At 47.4% G+C, this 15,488-nt stretch overlaps 1 protein-coding gene across 8 annotated transcripts in view; it reads right to left on the reverse strand.

Moving 5' to 3' along the window:
- The window catches only part of PPP1R3F (protein phosphatase 1 regulatory subunit 3F), a 16,928-nt gene continuing 1,440 nt past the window's right edge, over positions 1-15,488 (reverse strand). Inside the window, exons 1-4 of one of the 8 annotated variants that reach the window (XM_044937535.2) lie at positions 6,951-15,482; positions 6,044-6,096; positions 5,747-5,826; positions 1-2,364 (exon numbers count right to left, since the gene is read on the reverse strand). In XM_044937535.2, the coding sequence (XP_044793470.1) occupies positions 1,066-2,364; positions 5,747-5,826; positions 6,044-6,077 (1,413 nt within the window). In that variant the 5' untranslated portion in view covers positions 6,078-6,096; positions 6,951-15,482 and the 3' untranslated portion in view covers positions 1-1,065. The other 7 variants (XM_044937533.2, XM_044937536.2, XM_044937534.2 and 4 more) reach the window with 7 other exon arrangements.

Raw genomic sequence — 15,488 nt, forward strand, 5'->3', positions numbered from 1 at the left:
TAAATATATGGTGTTTTATTTTGCTATATAGAGTTTTTCATTTGCATGCAGTATATACATCTATCCTTTCTTTCAAAGGTTCTGGGTTTCCAGTTTTGAGTTAGAATGCAATGTCTTGGACAGCAACTCAACTATGACACATTAAGTCCTCTGTCCTTTCTGAAGCCATCCCAATCCTGAGGGCAGAGGGCTCTCCCTGTGTGTCAAAGGCTGTTTTTTTTTTCACTAACCTCAAAACCTTGTGGCTGATTCACAACCAATATCCCCTCATCCACAGCTGGCCACATGTCATAGAGTCATATGTGTGACATCAAACACTCATGTGGCCACCATTCTTCCTCCACCCCTGGCAGAAGGTGGAAAAGACCAAAGGATCTGCCCCCACTCCCGCAAGACCACCAGACTACAGATTAGTACCATAGGTGAGATGACAAAGATCCTCAAGGACATATTGAAGCAGCAGCAGCAGGTATGACCACATCCCACCCCACCCATCCACCCCCACCCACTGTCCACCATGGTCCTTCCACAGAACGTGGCCACCCTGCACATTTAGGCCCAAAGAGGAAAACACTGCACAACAAGACACATTGTTTCTCATAGAGTTCTATTGTGGCGTATAATAATAGGTACTCTATATAAATTAAATTAAAAATAAAGCTCCAGCAGGTTGCACAGGTTGGCTGTTAATAAATACATCTCTGGGTAATTGTGCCCCAAGACCAGCTCATGACCACTCTCCCTCAACCAGAGAATTATACAAAAATAAATACAGGCTTGAGGGTGGGGTGGGAGGGGAGGACATGCCAAATTCCATTCTGCAAGTTCTTACACCATCCCCCCATGCCACTTCTCTCCACTGGTATCGCCACAGGGAACCCCATGCTCACTGGAGAGCTGAGGGACAGAGAGGTCTCTCTCCAGTCAAGCATTCTCAGAAGCAAAGGACTGTTCACTGAACAGACCACACAACCCATCTGAACCCTCTGGGGAGGGGGGGGTGATGCAGGGGCTGCCCCTCCCCAGAGAGGGGAAACCTGTTATTGCTCATCTCACAAGCAGCTCCTACAAGAACCAGACCAGAGAGAGGCACAGTGCAAGCACCAGGAGGGACATACCATTGTTCAGAGCCACAGGGACCACCACCAGCACAGCTAGGACCCCCAGAGTCTGGGTCAGGGGTCCCCAGAGCTGGGGAGGCAATACACACACGCTCTCTGCAGGGTCTGCTAGGGTAGGAGACCTCTTTGGGGGCTCAAGGCTTGGGCCTGAACCCCCTTCATCCTGGGGGCTTACATGGGGCCTGGCCAGGCTGGAAGGACAGACTTCAGTCCCTAAGGGACCAAGGAGGGAGAGATCTTGCCGCCCCTGCAGGACCAGAGAAGCTGGCTCCTGGCCAGATATAGAAATCAGCCTGTCTGCCAACTCAGTGGTAAACTCCATCTGGGCTTCTGTGGCCCCTGAGGACCCAGTCACCCCAGATATCATCCTACTCACATGCAAAGAGTCAGAGTCCTTGCTTGTCCCCTTCTCTGGAGCCCCACTGAATTGACCCTCTATACCCAGAGCCACAGGGCTGTTACATCCAGAACCCTCCGCCCATGGGAGCCACACATCTCCCATAGTGGCTACCAAAGAAGGGGCCCCTGAGAGGATTTCTGGAGGTGATTCCTTAGGGGTGTCCCCTTCTGGGCTGGAGGGTATGATGGAGAGCCCCTCTTCCCCCTCCCCCTCCTCATCAGGGTCCTCGGTGTCCTTGATGAGCTCCACACCGCGCCCCAGCCGGGCATAGTGCAGTGTGATCTCCTCAGCCAGGGCACTGTTCAGGGCCCGCTCAGGGCCAGGCCACTTCAAGATCAGGTCGCGGTCTGTGAGTATGCCCAGGGGATGGCTGGGGGACACCCCTCCATCTATGGACCCCTCCCCACCACCTCCCGCCCCACCAGCAGCCACGGCAGCCCGCAGGCGGCTCAGGTGGGACAGGTAGAGCTGCTCCAGCTCTTGGTCGATGGTGTCCTCTCCAAGCAGCTCCTCCAACCCACTCACGACCTCCAGCCCCCCAGGAGGCTTGTCCATGACAGCTCCCACTATGGGCTCCTTTCGGCCCCTTCCATTCTCGCTGGATACTTCCCACGTAGCCTCCATCTGTCGCTGGCTCGGTTCCAGGAGAGGCCCAGCTGCCCCCTCACTTGCATCAGGCCCCGAGGCCTGGTCCCGGGGAGAGCGACCCAGGCCGCAGAGAGAAGAAGAGAGGGGAATCCTGATGGCCGGTGCCTGGGGAACCTCTGTGAAAGTCACAGGCGGGCTGCTTCTGGTGACATCACCTTCCTCTGAGGGTCTGCCAGTCACTGTAACTTCAGAAACCTGGAAACCATGGTGGGAGGTGGGAGCAGAGAGAAAGGGAAGGGAATGAAGAGGCAGGGGAGGCAGGGAAACAAGCAGAGACAGTGAGAACTGGTGACAGCCTGCATCCAGCCCCACAAGTGTTTCCAGATGAAAACTCCTTAAAGAACTATAATTTCCTTAACTCCAAAGAGTATGCCTATATTAAAATAGATGGAATAAAAGGGGACTTCCTGCAGATCATAAAGCTGAGGAATTCAGTGGGCACCAATATTTGATGAACAACTATCAGTAAAAACTATTGGTTGACCTCCAAAACATATCCAGGACATCCATATGAATTCATATATTTTCTCTTTAAAAAAAAATTGTATTTCCTAGCACTGTCTTTTGACAAGGCCTAGAAACAATGACCAGTCTAGTAGCAACAAGCATTCCTAGCTCCCAGATCTTGGTTTCTAAATACCATTCTCCACTAAAAGGAATCAGGGATCCTGAAATAAATGACTGTTTTTCAAGTCTGGGGAAGGAAAAGTACAAGACGAGGTTGTGACATATTGACATACCAGAATGTGAGAAAGTGCTCAAAGAATGTTGGGGATGTGTCAAAACAAGTCTGGAGCCAATGAAAATAAACTCCCACTGGCCAGAGACAGTTCAACTTAAGCAGTTAAATTTATTATCAAAATAAATAAATAGGTGCGATGGGTTGAAACTCATCAAATATGTTTAAAATTCATGAGTTAATAATGTCACCCCAAAACTTAAATCCCTAATTGGTCACCTTTGGTGTTCATTTCTTCTGAAAACTGGTAAATGAAAGGGAAAATTTTAAATATTTATCCAGCTTTCTATACAAACCATATACATCCTCAGTGTATATATGCTCAAGGTAGCCAAATAGTTGATGCGAGAAAGCTTTTCTTTAGAGAAGAATTCCAGCTAATAAATAAAATGGAAATAGAAGTAAACAGAATTGATTCTATTTAAATTATTTTAATAACAGATTTAATAAATTTATTTAATAAAAATTAATAGTTTAATAAATTAATTAAATCTAATATTAGATCAAATAAAATAGAATAAATTAATAAAAATTAAGTAGAAATGTGTTTCCACGTGGATGCAATCAGCCAAATCCAGACCGTGGGAAACTCTATAGGACAAACAAGTCTTCGTCAACAAACAATTTTACAACTGTAAAATAGATTTAAAATTCTAAAAAGACTCATCAACCAAATGCAATGTGTTGACCTTGTTTGAACCCTAAAACACTTACAATATAAGGAAATTTGAACACTGACCAAATATTTGGTAATACTAAGGAATTACTGTTAATCTTCTGAGGGGGAATGATGCATTGTGGGTTTTTTTTTTTTTTTTGAGTGCTTAATTTTCTGAAATACAAACTGAAGTATTTGTGGATGACATAATGTCTAAATCTTCTCCAAAATAATTTCATAGGGAAGGCGAGAAGAAGGGGTGGGTGGAGTATAGAAAAAGTAGGAATGGATGTGCTAAAATTTGTTGAAGCTGGGTGATAAGTATATGTGGGTTCCTTATACTGCTGCTGCTGCTGCTAAGTCGCCTCAGTCGTCTCCGACTCTGTGTGACCCCATAGACGGCAGCCCACCAGGCTCCCCCGTCCCTGGGATTCTCCAGGCAAGAACACTGGAGTGGGTTGCCATTTCCTTCTCCAATGCATGAAAGTGAAAAGCGAAAGTGAAGTCGCTCAGTCGTGTCCAACTCTTAGCGACCCCATGGACTGCAGCCTACCAGGCTCCTCCGTCCATGGAATTTTCCAGGCAAGAGTACTGGAGTGGGGTGCCATTGCTTCTCCATTCCTTATACTAGTTTCCTTATTATTATTATTATTTTGGCTGCTCCTATGGCATGCAGAGGAGAAGGCAATGGCGTCCCACTCCAGCACTCTTGCTTGGAGAATCCCATGGACAGAGGAGCCTGTGGGGCTGCAGTCCATGGGGTCGCTAAGAGTCGGACACGACTGAGCGACTGCACTTTCACTTTTCACTTTCATGCATTGGAGAAGGAAATGGCAACCCGCTCCGGTGTTCTTGCCTGGAGAATCCCAGGGACGGGGGAGCCTGGTGGGCTGCCGTCTATGGGGTCGCACAGAGTCGGACATGACTGAAGTGACTTAGCATAGCATGGCATGCAGAATCTTAATTTCACTGACCAGGGATCAAACCCACGCCCTGTGCAGTGGAAGCATGGAATCCTAACCACTGGACTGCCAGGGAATTCCTGGTTTCTTTACTTTGATACGCTTGAAAATCTTTGTATTAAAAAGTTAACACACACACACACACACACTTACATCTCTAGAATCTCTTTCTCTCCCTGCCAGCACCAGCATCATTCACCTGCACCACTGCAGTAACCTCCTCTTCCTAAGGGTCCCCCAGCTTCTGCCCTCAACCCCACGGTCTATTTTCCTCAAAGCAGCCAGAGGGAACCAGCTAAACCCTAAGTCAGATCACAGCCCCACTCTGTTCCCCTGCCATTTAGAGTAAAAGCCAGAGTCCTCTCCACAGCCCATGAGGTCCCACACAATCTGTCCTCCCCAACCTCTCCCACCTCACCTCCTGCTGCTCCCCTGCACTCACTCTGCCCCTCTGCACTGACCTCCTTGCTGCTCCTCACACATATTAGCCACAGCCCCGGTTGGGAACTTTGCACTAGCCTGAGATGTTCTTCCCTTAGTTATCCACATGCCTCACTATTTCACTTTCTTCAGCTCTTCACTCAAATCTCACTGACCACTAAGGCCTTCCCTTGCCACCCAATCTGAAGGGGAGCAAACATCTGCCCTCCTCTAAACCCCCCTCCCACACACACACCAACATACTCTCTCTCCTTATCCCTTTATTTTTTTTCCTTAGCACTCATCATCTAAAATACCATATTTTTAAAATTTGTTTTTTAATTGGTAAAATACAATACATTTTAACTACTACTTTGTTTTATTATGTCTCACTCCGCTAAAATGTAAGTAAGCCCCATGAAGACAGTGTTTTTGGTCATTACTGTGTAACCAGTGTCCATAACAGTGCTTGGCACAGAGCAAGCACTCAATAAATATTTGCTAAACAAATGACATTTCTATAAGCCCAGACAAATAACTGCATTCTACCCTTCTGCCACCAAGTTCTGACTTGGGGGTCTCCCCCGACTCAGTGGACATTAGTTTGAGCAAAATCCGAGAGATAGTGAAGGACAGGGAAGCCCGGTGTGCTGCAGTCCATGGGGTCTCAAAGAGTCGGACACCACTTAGCGACTAAACAGCAACAAACTTCTACCTAGGGTTGACCCAGAGCAAGTCAGCCCCCACCACCCAGCCTCTCATTGGGCCGTTCATCCAGAGGCTGCCAGGTCTGCTTACCTGAAGTGTCATCTGGGGCCACGGACGGAGAGGTGTGGGGGCCACCAAGGGACCCACTGTCTCCTGGACATCAGGACGCTCTGCTGGAAAGAGGAGGACAGCGTTGGGGCCAGGCAAGTATATGAACTGGCCTGGTTTGATTAAGAAAATAAATGCTTCTAGCCAGTTGTCCGATTTGCCTCTGAAGCTTTCTGTGACAATCTAAGGCAGAGGGTGCCTCTTAATTTATGGAGAAAGAAGAGGAAGATAGAAATAGTAAATATAAGCTAAAACTCCCACAGCCTGCCAATTGCTTACCCACAGCAGGGGTATTATCGTCCGCACTCTTCATCTTCAGCTCTTCGTTAGGCCTGTGGGGCGGAGGAGAGAATGCATGGATCTGATGCCCTGAAAGGCCAGTTCTGCCACCTACCGGCACTTTCTGAGCCTCTCTGCTGGCCCACCCTCACCTGATAGCTGCAGTTTCTCTTCTGCTGTCTCTCTCTATCCTCTGGTCATAAAGTCTACACACTCACTGTAGAAAACTGACGAAATACAGGAACGTGTAAAGAAGCAGGAGGAAAGTCATGCATCAGCCAGAGGCAACCACCATTACTGTTCTGGAAAATTTCATTCCACACATTCTACGAATCATTTAGATTCTACAGGCATAATTTTGCAGCTTGTTTTGTCCACTTAACAGTAAGAAGCAGAATTATATACTTTTGTAACCATCTGAAATGGCTGTTTACTGCTCCTATCACATGGGCTGACCTTAATGTACATAGCCATTCCCTTCCTACTGGGCAGCTAGGTTATTTCTTTCATCTTGCTCTGGCAAAGGAGACTTCAGCAGGCATCATTGCTACTGCTAAGTCACTTTAGTCATGTCCGACTCTGTGCGACCCCGTAGATGGCAGCCCACCAGGCTCCCGTCCCTGGGATTCTCCAGGCAAGAATACTGGAGTGGGTTGCCAGGACATAGCTTTGGATTATTTCTCTAGGGTATATTTCTGGCTGTGGAGGAAACCATCTTTTCCAAGAAATGGCAAGTGAGGACTGTGGGGCACAGGAAACAGCAACAGGAAGGAAGGAAGCAAATGGAAAACAGGAAGGTCAGAAGAAAAGGCAGTTATTTGAGGTTGCAGAGGCCTAGGTCCCTCTGCCAACCCTCCACCCATTGCTGTATCAGCCTGGCAGGATACTTAACCTTCCTGAACCTCACCCTCCTCATCTTAAAACGGAGCACAGAGGAGCCAGGATGTATACGCCAAGCACAGGGCAGTCGTGGGAAATGAGGACTTCAAGCCAGACACCAGGGCCTGGCACAGAGCAGGGGCTGAATAGATATTTTTTTGGTCTTCTCCTCCTTTGCCAGACAAGTCTGACCCCAAGGTCTGAGTAGCAGAAACCAAGTGTATTTCACCCAGTCCCTACCACAAGTGAGGGCATGAGGATCATGCGGAAATCATTGTTCTCATGAGTATCAGCTGTTTCCAATGAGGGAGCCATTAACTAAAATCTTATGGAGATCTGAGAAGAGCTGAGGCAATAGCTCAGAGCTTTTTTCTTTCTAAGAAGTAACAGTATGATATTGACACTTCCGGAAGTGGTTGTAACTTTTTTGAAAACATATAATCGATTATCTTCACAATTACCTACAGAAACAGAATTATCACTAGCTGACCTGAATATAGTGCTTACTATGGTACTTCGTAGCATAGCTTCACATGTATTCACTTAATTCTCATGAGAACCCTATGAGATACTTTTATTCTTTTGAAGTAGACAGTATTATCCTTATCTTACAGATGATGAAACAGAAGCCAAGTAAACAGCTCAGTCATGCAGTGAAGATAGAAACATAGGCCTTTCAGCTCCTAAGTCTGTGCTCTAAACCAACAAACTGATGAGGGAGGCTGGGATCTTACCACAGCCCCATCTCCAATCCTTTCCAGAGAAGATAGGAAGCAGCAATACTGGACAAGACCCCTCCCTCCATCTTCATTCAAGCTTTGCTTTCAATTTGCCTTTTGCCCACACTGTCATTCCCAGTTTCCCTGCCTTTGTGGGACATGTGGCTAGGAGACCACCAGACACAGAAATGGCTGAAAGAACTGCTTTTTATTAGCACCCTTGGGGAGGGTGCTAATAAAAAGCTTGAACAATGCACATGGATCTAGAGTCTGGAAGATCCAGAAAGGACCATCTGTCCTTCTCCACAGACTGGGGCTCACATTCCCCAGAATCAGAGACTACAGGGCATGGAGTGGCTGACTTTAGGAGCTCAGCCATCATCTCCTGCACTTCATGGATGAGAAAGGGGGATTTGGAGCAAACTGGCTTGGTCCTGCACCAGTCCCTTGAGTAGGTTGAAAATCCAGGTCTTTGGATTTGTGGCCCAACGCAAATTCCGCTGACTTCTTTGGCTAATGTAGTCCTTCATTAAAGAAAATGTCATCTTCCAGGGTCTTCTCAAGCATCCTTAAGAAGACCCACAAACAAACAGAGAGGCAACCCTCCTTCCAGGGCAGGACTAAGCCAGCCTTCCCCTGCCATCTGGCCCAGTGCATGTACACAACAATCAGACTTCTAAAAGCCACTCCAGAGCCCTGGGTGTATATGAGATAAGAGGGGGAACTCAGGATGCAGCAACCAGCAAGGAAAGAACTCCACGGTCCATTTGAAGGAAGAGAGAGAAGAAAAACAAAGACATAACAATCCTTCTGCCCCTAGAACATCTCTTCCACAGCCGGGGAAGGTGAGAAGAGGGGGGACATCCAAAAATTGGGTCAAGCAATTCAGCCAATCCCAAGATCCATGAAGTCAGCAGAAGTATACAGTTCATTCTCCTTTCCTCTGACGTCAGAGAAATGAAAGCAGGAGGCACAAACATCGTTCTCCTCCACCGTGGACCCTTTTCACTGATACACTTAAGTCATCTGAAAACCTTCATATCTATCCTTCAAAGCAATACCCTTCCTTTTGCAGAAACTTCGCAAATGCAGAAACTGAGGCTCAAGGAACTCTCTATACACACTAACTACTAACTACACACCACTCTGATAACATCCAAAGAGGGTTCCATTTTGAAGAAAACTTTGGGCCCTAAAAAAAAAAAAACTATCCTTGAACTGTCTTTCACAGTAAATATTTGGAGGCAGCTAGGATTTTAATCAAAAGGAGGATAGTAAAAGAAATGGGAGTACAAATGTATACTGACTCACTAATCGGTAACAGAGAAGAGGGGTTCTTAGAAAACTGGAGAGGGAGATTAAGAACAAAACTGTACCTCCAGTGTGCTTGCTAATTTTTGAGAAGGAAACCTGCCCTTTTGGCACCAACCCCACACATGCCACATGGTATCACCTTAAGGGTTATGAGCAGTCACAAGCTGGAGCACACAGATCAGGGGGCATCTTGGGTGCTCTTCTGACAGCTAGTCAAGACAGTGTGGCCTAGAAGGGGCCATGTCAGGCCTGCACGCCTGTCTCCTGGGCCTGAGAAGTGTTCCTGCCATCAGGAGACTCAGTGGCCTCTGACCTGATGGCAGCTGAGACTGGGGGTGGGGTTTCTGAAAGAGCTGCTGGGGGCCCCAGCCTAGGCCAGCCAAGACAGAACAAAAAAGTGCATCGTCACAGTGAGCGAGCAAGTGATGGCTGACAACCCCTGTGGAGAACCATGGAGAAGAGCAAAGCAGACTTTTAGGGATGTCACATCACTGCCACCACCACCCAAGTCCTCTGAGAGCACCAACACTCGTGTTTTCAAAGAACCTGGCCAGCCCAAAGTGGGTCATGCAATGAAACCCAAAGGGAAACTCAGCAGACCCCAGCTCCCATGCAGTCAGCCCAAAGATAATGCTGACTCTCCAAGGGGACAGGTGGCTTCGGAAACTTGCCCAAGATACTTGGAATCCCAGTTACCGTGAGCCATCTGCTTTCTGAAAAGAATGGGGTTTGAAGGAGGCTGAGAAAGCCAAGTTATGTGGGGCACTGCTTTGCCTTCCCCAGCTGTGTGTGTCAGTTCTGGAACTTACGGACAACCCAGTAGGGTGGAGGGAGGAAGCTGAGCAGTTTATTGTGCTACGAGTTTCTGTTAAAGCAATGCCTCTATTCACTTCGCAGTGACCCACAGTGAGATACATTTTACATCATAACCCAGTACACGCTCATACATGTGTAAATATATAGACATATATCTGAAAACCAGTTGTTCTTTGAACACTTACCTTTACTACATGTTGTGATGCACTCATTATTTTCTATGCTGTTTTTTAATGTTTGTTGGAATCGAGTAAACCAATCTCACATCTCAATAAAGGGTCATGACATGTAGTTTTGAATAACCCCAGCTCTACCACCTACCAGCTGTGTGACCTAGAGCAAGTTATTTAACCTCTCTGTGCCTCAGTTTCCTCATTGTGAAGAGGGTGTAATAGTAATACCTACCTCAGAGAGCTGTTTGGCAGATTGAGGAAATATTTGGAAATTGCCTTTAAAGTGCTTAACCAACAGTACTCCCATCCAAATTCCCACTGAAAGAAACTGAGGCTCTAAAGAGGAAGGAAACTTGCCCAGCTGGTAAGACCCATCACCCAGCCTGGCACAGCAGTTGAGACCTGGGGTGCCAGAGCAGGAGCTCCCAGCTCAGATTCCAGCTGTACCATTTTCATAAAATGTGGCCTCAGGCCCACATCCTCGACCATGATGCCCTACTAGTTTTCCATGGAATAAAAGAGGATCACTTTCCCACTAAAATCCTCACTCTCTAGACAACTAAGATGACCCCTGGCCCGTCCTGTTTCAACTTTGATTGTTCTGATGTCCCAACTGCTAACTCGGATAGCAAGTCAGGTCCCCATTCATTCGCCTACAGGTACACCTAAAAATCATGGAGGCCTTACTGTGCATCAGCCCAGGGACAGACCCTGGAGACAAAATGGTGAGCAAATCTGACTAGGAGGCTTACAATTCAGTGTGCAGGAAGATATCAAAAAAAGATACTCACACTCATTCTTTCAACAAACATTTATTGAGCACCTGTTAAGTGCCAGGCACTGTGACAGGCCCTGTGGGAATACAGTGGTGAACAAAAGCAGACCATGTCCCTACCCCTCACGGAGCTTACAGTCTAGCAGGGCAGAAAGGGTCATCCAATAATCCCCTAATGAACGTCTCACTACAAACTGAGGCCAGGGCCTTCAGAAAAGCAAAGAATGCCCTAGAACAAGGGGCCTTGGCCCAGACTACAGGATCAGAGAGGGCTTAGGATGCTTATAAGAAAAATGAGCAATGGAGGGGTTGGGGAGTAAGGGGCTGCTCAGGACTCTATGGAAGAGGTGATGGAGTCAATCTTGAATGAGGAGAGTTTGAGGCATCTTTGGGACATCAGCCAAGTAGAGGTACTGAGTTAATACATATGAGGCTGAAGAAAAGAGCAGAGAAAGAGAAGGGCCAGAGAGTTCAGAGGAAACGCAGCAGAGGGTGGTCCCAAGGCAAGGAAAGAAAGTATTTTAAATAGGAGTGTTCAACCACTTCAAGAAAACAAAATTCCCCTATGGAATCTGGTAGATGCAGGGGCAGGAGTGGAGAGGTGTAGGTACCTCTTCAGAGACAGGTCAACAGTGAAGGGGAGAAGGGTGATTGGGTGCTAACTAGGAGCAGCATGGACAGAAGTGAGGTCAAATGGCATATGGTTAAGACAGTAGAGACGCTGGCATGTATAAAGGCCAATAGAGAGGCTCAGCCAAGGAGGGCAGTGAAAAGCTGCCAGAAGAGAAAGTGTAACTGATTATGTCAGGTTCTGGAGCAAGGTGCAGAAAAATGGAACACAGAGTGTAAGCAGGGGACTGGCCTAAGGGAGGAAACACAAAGGTGGGAAATCAGTTTGCAGGCTTGGGGGCTACAAGTCATAGGGAGTTCCACTCTTATGGTTTCTACTTGTTTTTTTGAAGCAGGAAGTCTGAAGGTAAAGAACATTCAAAAGAGTCACTTTAGGGATAAGACAAGAGTGGCTCAGAATAAAGTAGGACTGCCAGGCAAGGTGGAAAGTGATCCTGGATCTGTGGAAATGCTCATCTGCTCTGCTATATGACAGTCTCTATCAGGGCTTGCCTGCTTGGCTGATCAGTGCTATAAAAAGACCTGAGCCTGAGGTCATTGGGACGGACAGGCTTCCAGGAGGGGAACTGAAGGATCAAAATGAGGAGCTGCAAGGGGCACAGGACCAACATTCTTGGTGAGGGAAACAGCAGGGACAAAGGCTCTGAGGCAGGAAAGGGCAAAGCACCTTGCAAAGACCCCAGTGACAGAAGCTCAGAAGGCAAAGGATGGCGTGAGGTGAAACAAGTAGACCTGGAGGCCAGACTGGGGGAGAAGGCAGGAGGTGCTCAAAGGACATGCTGAGGCCTTCCTTGTCTTTATTTTTAAGAGGAACAGGACACTTCCCAAGGGTGTAAGCCGAGGCAGACCTGGAAGCCTCTCCTCCCCACACCGGCCCTGGGATTCTGGACTCTGGGAGCCTCAGTTTGCTCATCCAGAAAAGAAGGATCAAAACAGTCTTTCTCACAGAGAACATTGAAAGGGTTAGATAAGACTGTGCACGCAAATACTCCGCAGGGTCTCTGCCAGATCTTGTTCAACAAGCCCTCCATCCCTGCCCCTCCCACCCAGTTCCACCACCAACCCTTTGACAACTTAGCACCAGTCTGCAGTTTTTGCCCTATTTGAACCTAGCACTGTGCCCAGCACATGGCAGGCCTTCAATAAATGCTTGCTGATGGGTCATCTCTAAGCCTGAGGGTTATCAAAAGCCTAGTCCAGCAACTTGAGGAATGCAGCCATTTCAGTTTCTGAGCTGTATCCCAAGGGCTAGCACAGACTTCTCCCATGCCCCAACATGATGTGGCTGTGCTGGTGCACAACAGGCCTGCAGCCAACACTTTCTGAATGGCAAGCCGTCTATGACAGGGCTCCCGCAGAAGGCTAGCCCCTAAGATCCTCTACCATCTCCTAAGAGGGCTGGGTCGCAGGGAGTGGCTGTTCTTCAACAGCGCTCCATGTCACCAGCAGCACCCAGGTTTTAAAACAATAATAAGTTGAAATGTACTCGCCAAGAAAGCCACCGACCTACAAAGAAAATCTTATCACTGATCATCGCTGATCTTGCAGTGAGCACCAACCTCCCCTTTGCAAGAGCTGAGATCAAGATAAAGAAGCTATCAAAAGCCATCTGCCCACTTAAAATAATATCACAAGTCATGTTAGGAACCACAGACCTGGGGCCAGATACCAAAACAATTGTCTGAACGGGCCGCTTCAATTTCTCCTTAAAACCACCCATGTATTTTAAAAGAAAAACACCCTCTCCACCCACCTTGGCCCTGCAAGCTTTTGATTTCTCTGTTCCCTTCCTTTCACACTCTAAAATGACCAAACTCTGCTACCCAAACTGTCGCGTCTTAGACAGAGCTCCCACGACAGCTGCCTGGGATGATGACTTGGGAAAACTGACAGAAATGAGGGTGATTCTGGGGCACTGGAACAACTCAATTATCTTGATCTAGGTGATGGTTTCACAAAGGCGTACATATGTAAAAATCTATTGAGCTTTACACTTAAGATCAATAAAGAAAAAAAAAAGATAAAAGGAAAGCAAGACATGCTGGAAACACAGAAACACCAGGAGTAAAATGTAGAATTTGCCCTGAATCCTATCAGGCCTTCAAGAGGAACAGTAGTTTTTTAAAAGTCCCTACTTCTCCTCCCTGGTCCTGTCACTCACTAGCTGAGTATACTTGAACAAGTTGGCTCACTTCTCTGAACTACCTCAGTTTTCCCCTCTGTTAAATGGGCATAATCATAGCATCTACAGCACACAGTATGCACAGCAGGACTCAAGAGAGAACAAACTCGAAGCTCTCACAGAGATCAGTAAATGCTGGCCACTGTCAATCTTTCGAAGCTGCCACTATGCTTCAGTTACCTTGCCCATGCTTGCTGCATCCAATCCAAGCACCAAAGTGACTGTCACATCCCTTTAGCAGATGGGAAAACTGAGGCTCACAGATGAAGAAACTGATGCAAGGCTACACAGCTGATGACGAGCAGAGCAGAGATGGGGAACAGAATCCAAGAAACCGTCTGTGATTCCCTAAGTATTAATATTGACACCTATATGGCCCCACTAAAAGCCAGGCTCAGTTCCGAATGCTCTTACTTGTCTCCTGTGAAGCAGGTGCAATAATTATGTTTTCCAGATGAGAGTACTGAGGCACAGTGCACTGAGATGAGTTGCCCAAGGTCACAAGGCTAACAGACAGGACCAGGATTTGAACTCAGGCACTGATGTCAGAATCCACTCACTGCTCAGCCTTGCTGCTTGCCCTGTTCAGGTTACTGTGGGGCTCACTGGTTGGTAAGTGGGTACTTGTCTGCTTGCTCACTTACCCAGGCACATCTGCGCACCAGACCCAAGCTAGACCTTTCAAACTACTCACAGCCTAAGACTTTGCCAGAATCACAAACATCTTGCTGCAGCCAGAGGCTTCTGATCAAGCATATACAAGATCCAAAAAGCATTTTCCCATTCCAATTTCCAGTCCTCCAAAGAGTGGGGAAATGCATGCATTTCCCACAAGTGCACAAAGAATCTACTTATCCCAGGTTAGACTTAAGTGGTTCTCCTCAAAATCAGGCCTAGCTGCTACTCTTGACGAACTCGCGACTTGATAGGAGAATCTTATATCAAGACCTTCTGGGGTTAACGGGTTCATTCTCCCAGGACCTGAATGGTCCGTCACAGGTGGTACAGCAAAAACAAAGATCAAGAGCTTCCAGTCCAGGCCCATCTGGTTCTGCCTCTGCCAGAGGCACTGCTTGCCTGTGAAAGCAGGGGCGCAGCCCCTCAAGTCCACAGGAGATATCAGACTATATTAGAGCGAAGCAGGAAAGAGTGCACAGGCTTCAAGGTCAGACATGGCTGAACTGGAAAAGCCAGGCACCATCACTTCCTCAACCAGTTTCCCCCTCTGGAACCCTGGCCTCCTGCTCCATCAAATGGGGATCAGATTCCCCCGCCTCCCACTGGCAACGCCCTTGGTCCACACTACCATATCACTGCAGTTCTCTTCACTCCAGCACATTATCCTTCATTCATACCAGATTCATTCCCAGCTCAGGACCTTTGCACTTGCTGTTCTCGCTCCCTAGAACACCCTTGCTCCCATCATATGTGCATAGCTATTCCTCTTTATCATTCAGGGCTCAGTTAAAACAGCACCTCCTCAGAAAGTCCTCCCTGTTCCCTTTTCTACAACCCCCCATATCTGTACATAACTCTTTACCAGCATCCAGGATTCACTCCCTCAAAGGCCCTCCCCAAACATCCTGCCTAAAGCAGCTATTCCCTCCCAAACTATCCCCTTACTCTATTTTACTTTTCTCTCAGCAGTTAATCTTATCCTATGTATCTTATATACCTGTGGGTTTTTTTCAAACCATGCTTATAAAAGCTTGTATGAACCTTGAGGGCAGGGAAGATGTCTGTCTTGTTCAGGGCTTTACAGTGGACCTCAATAAATCAATGAAACCCCAGTAATTAAAACACAGCCTAGCACGTTTGGTCTCCATTACTCTTTGACTGACTGACTGAACGTGCCCTCCTCCCTGTCCTGGACAGCAGGCCTGAGGGTTGTTGGAATGCTTGTCCTCCATCCTAAACACAGCCCTGCGTTGGCGGAGGTGGCGCTGGCAGACATTAC

This window comes from Bubalus bubalis, chromosome X, assembly GCF_019923935.1.
Source record: "Bubalus bubalis isolate 160015118507 breed Murrah chromosome X, NDDB_SH_1, whole genome shotgun sequence".
Taxonomy (NCBI): domain Eukaryota; kingdom Metazoa; phylum Chordata; class Mammalia; order Artiodactyla; family Bovidae; genus Bubalus; species Bubalus bubalis.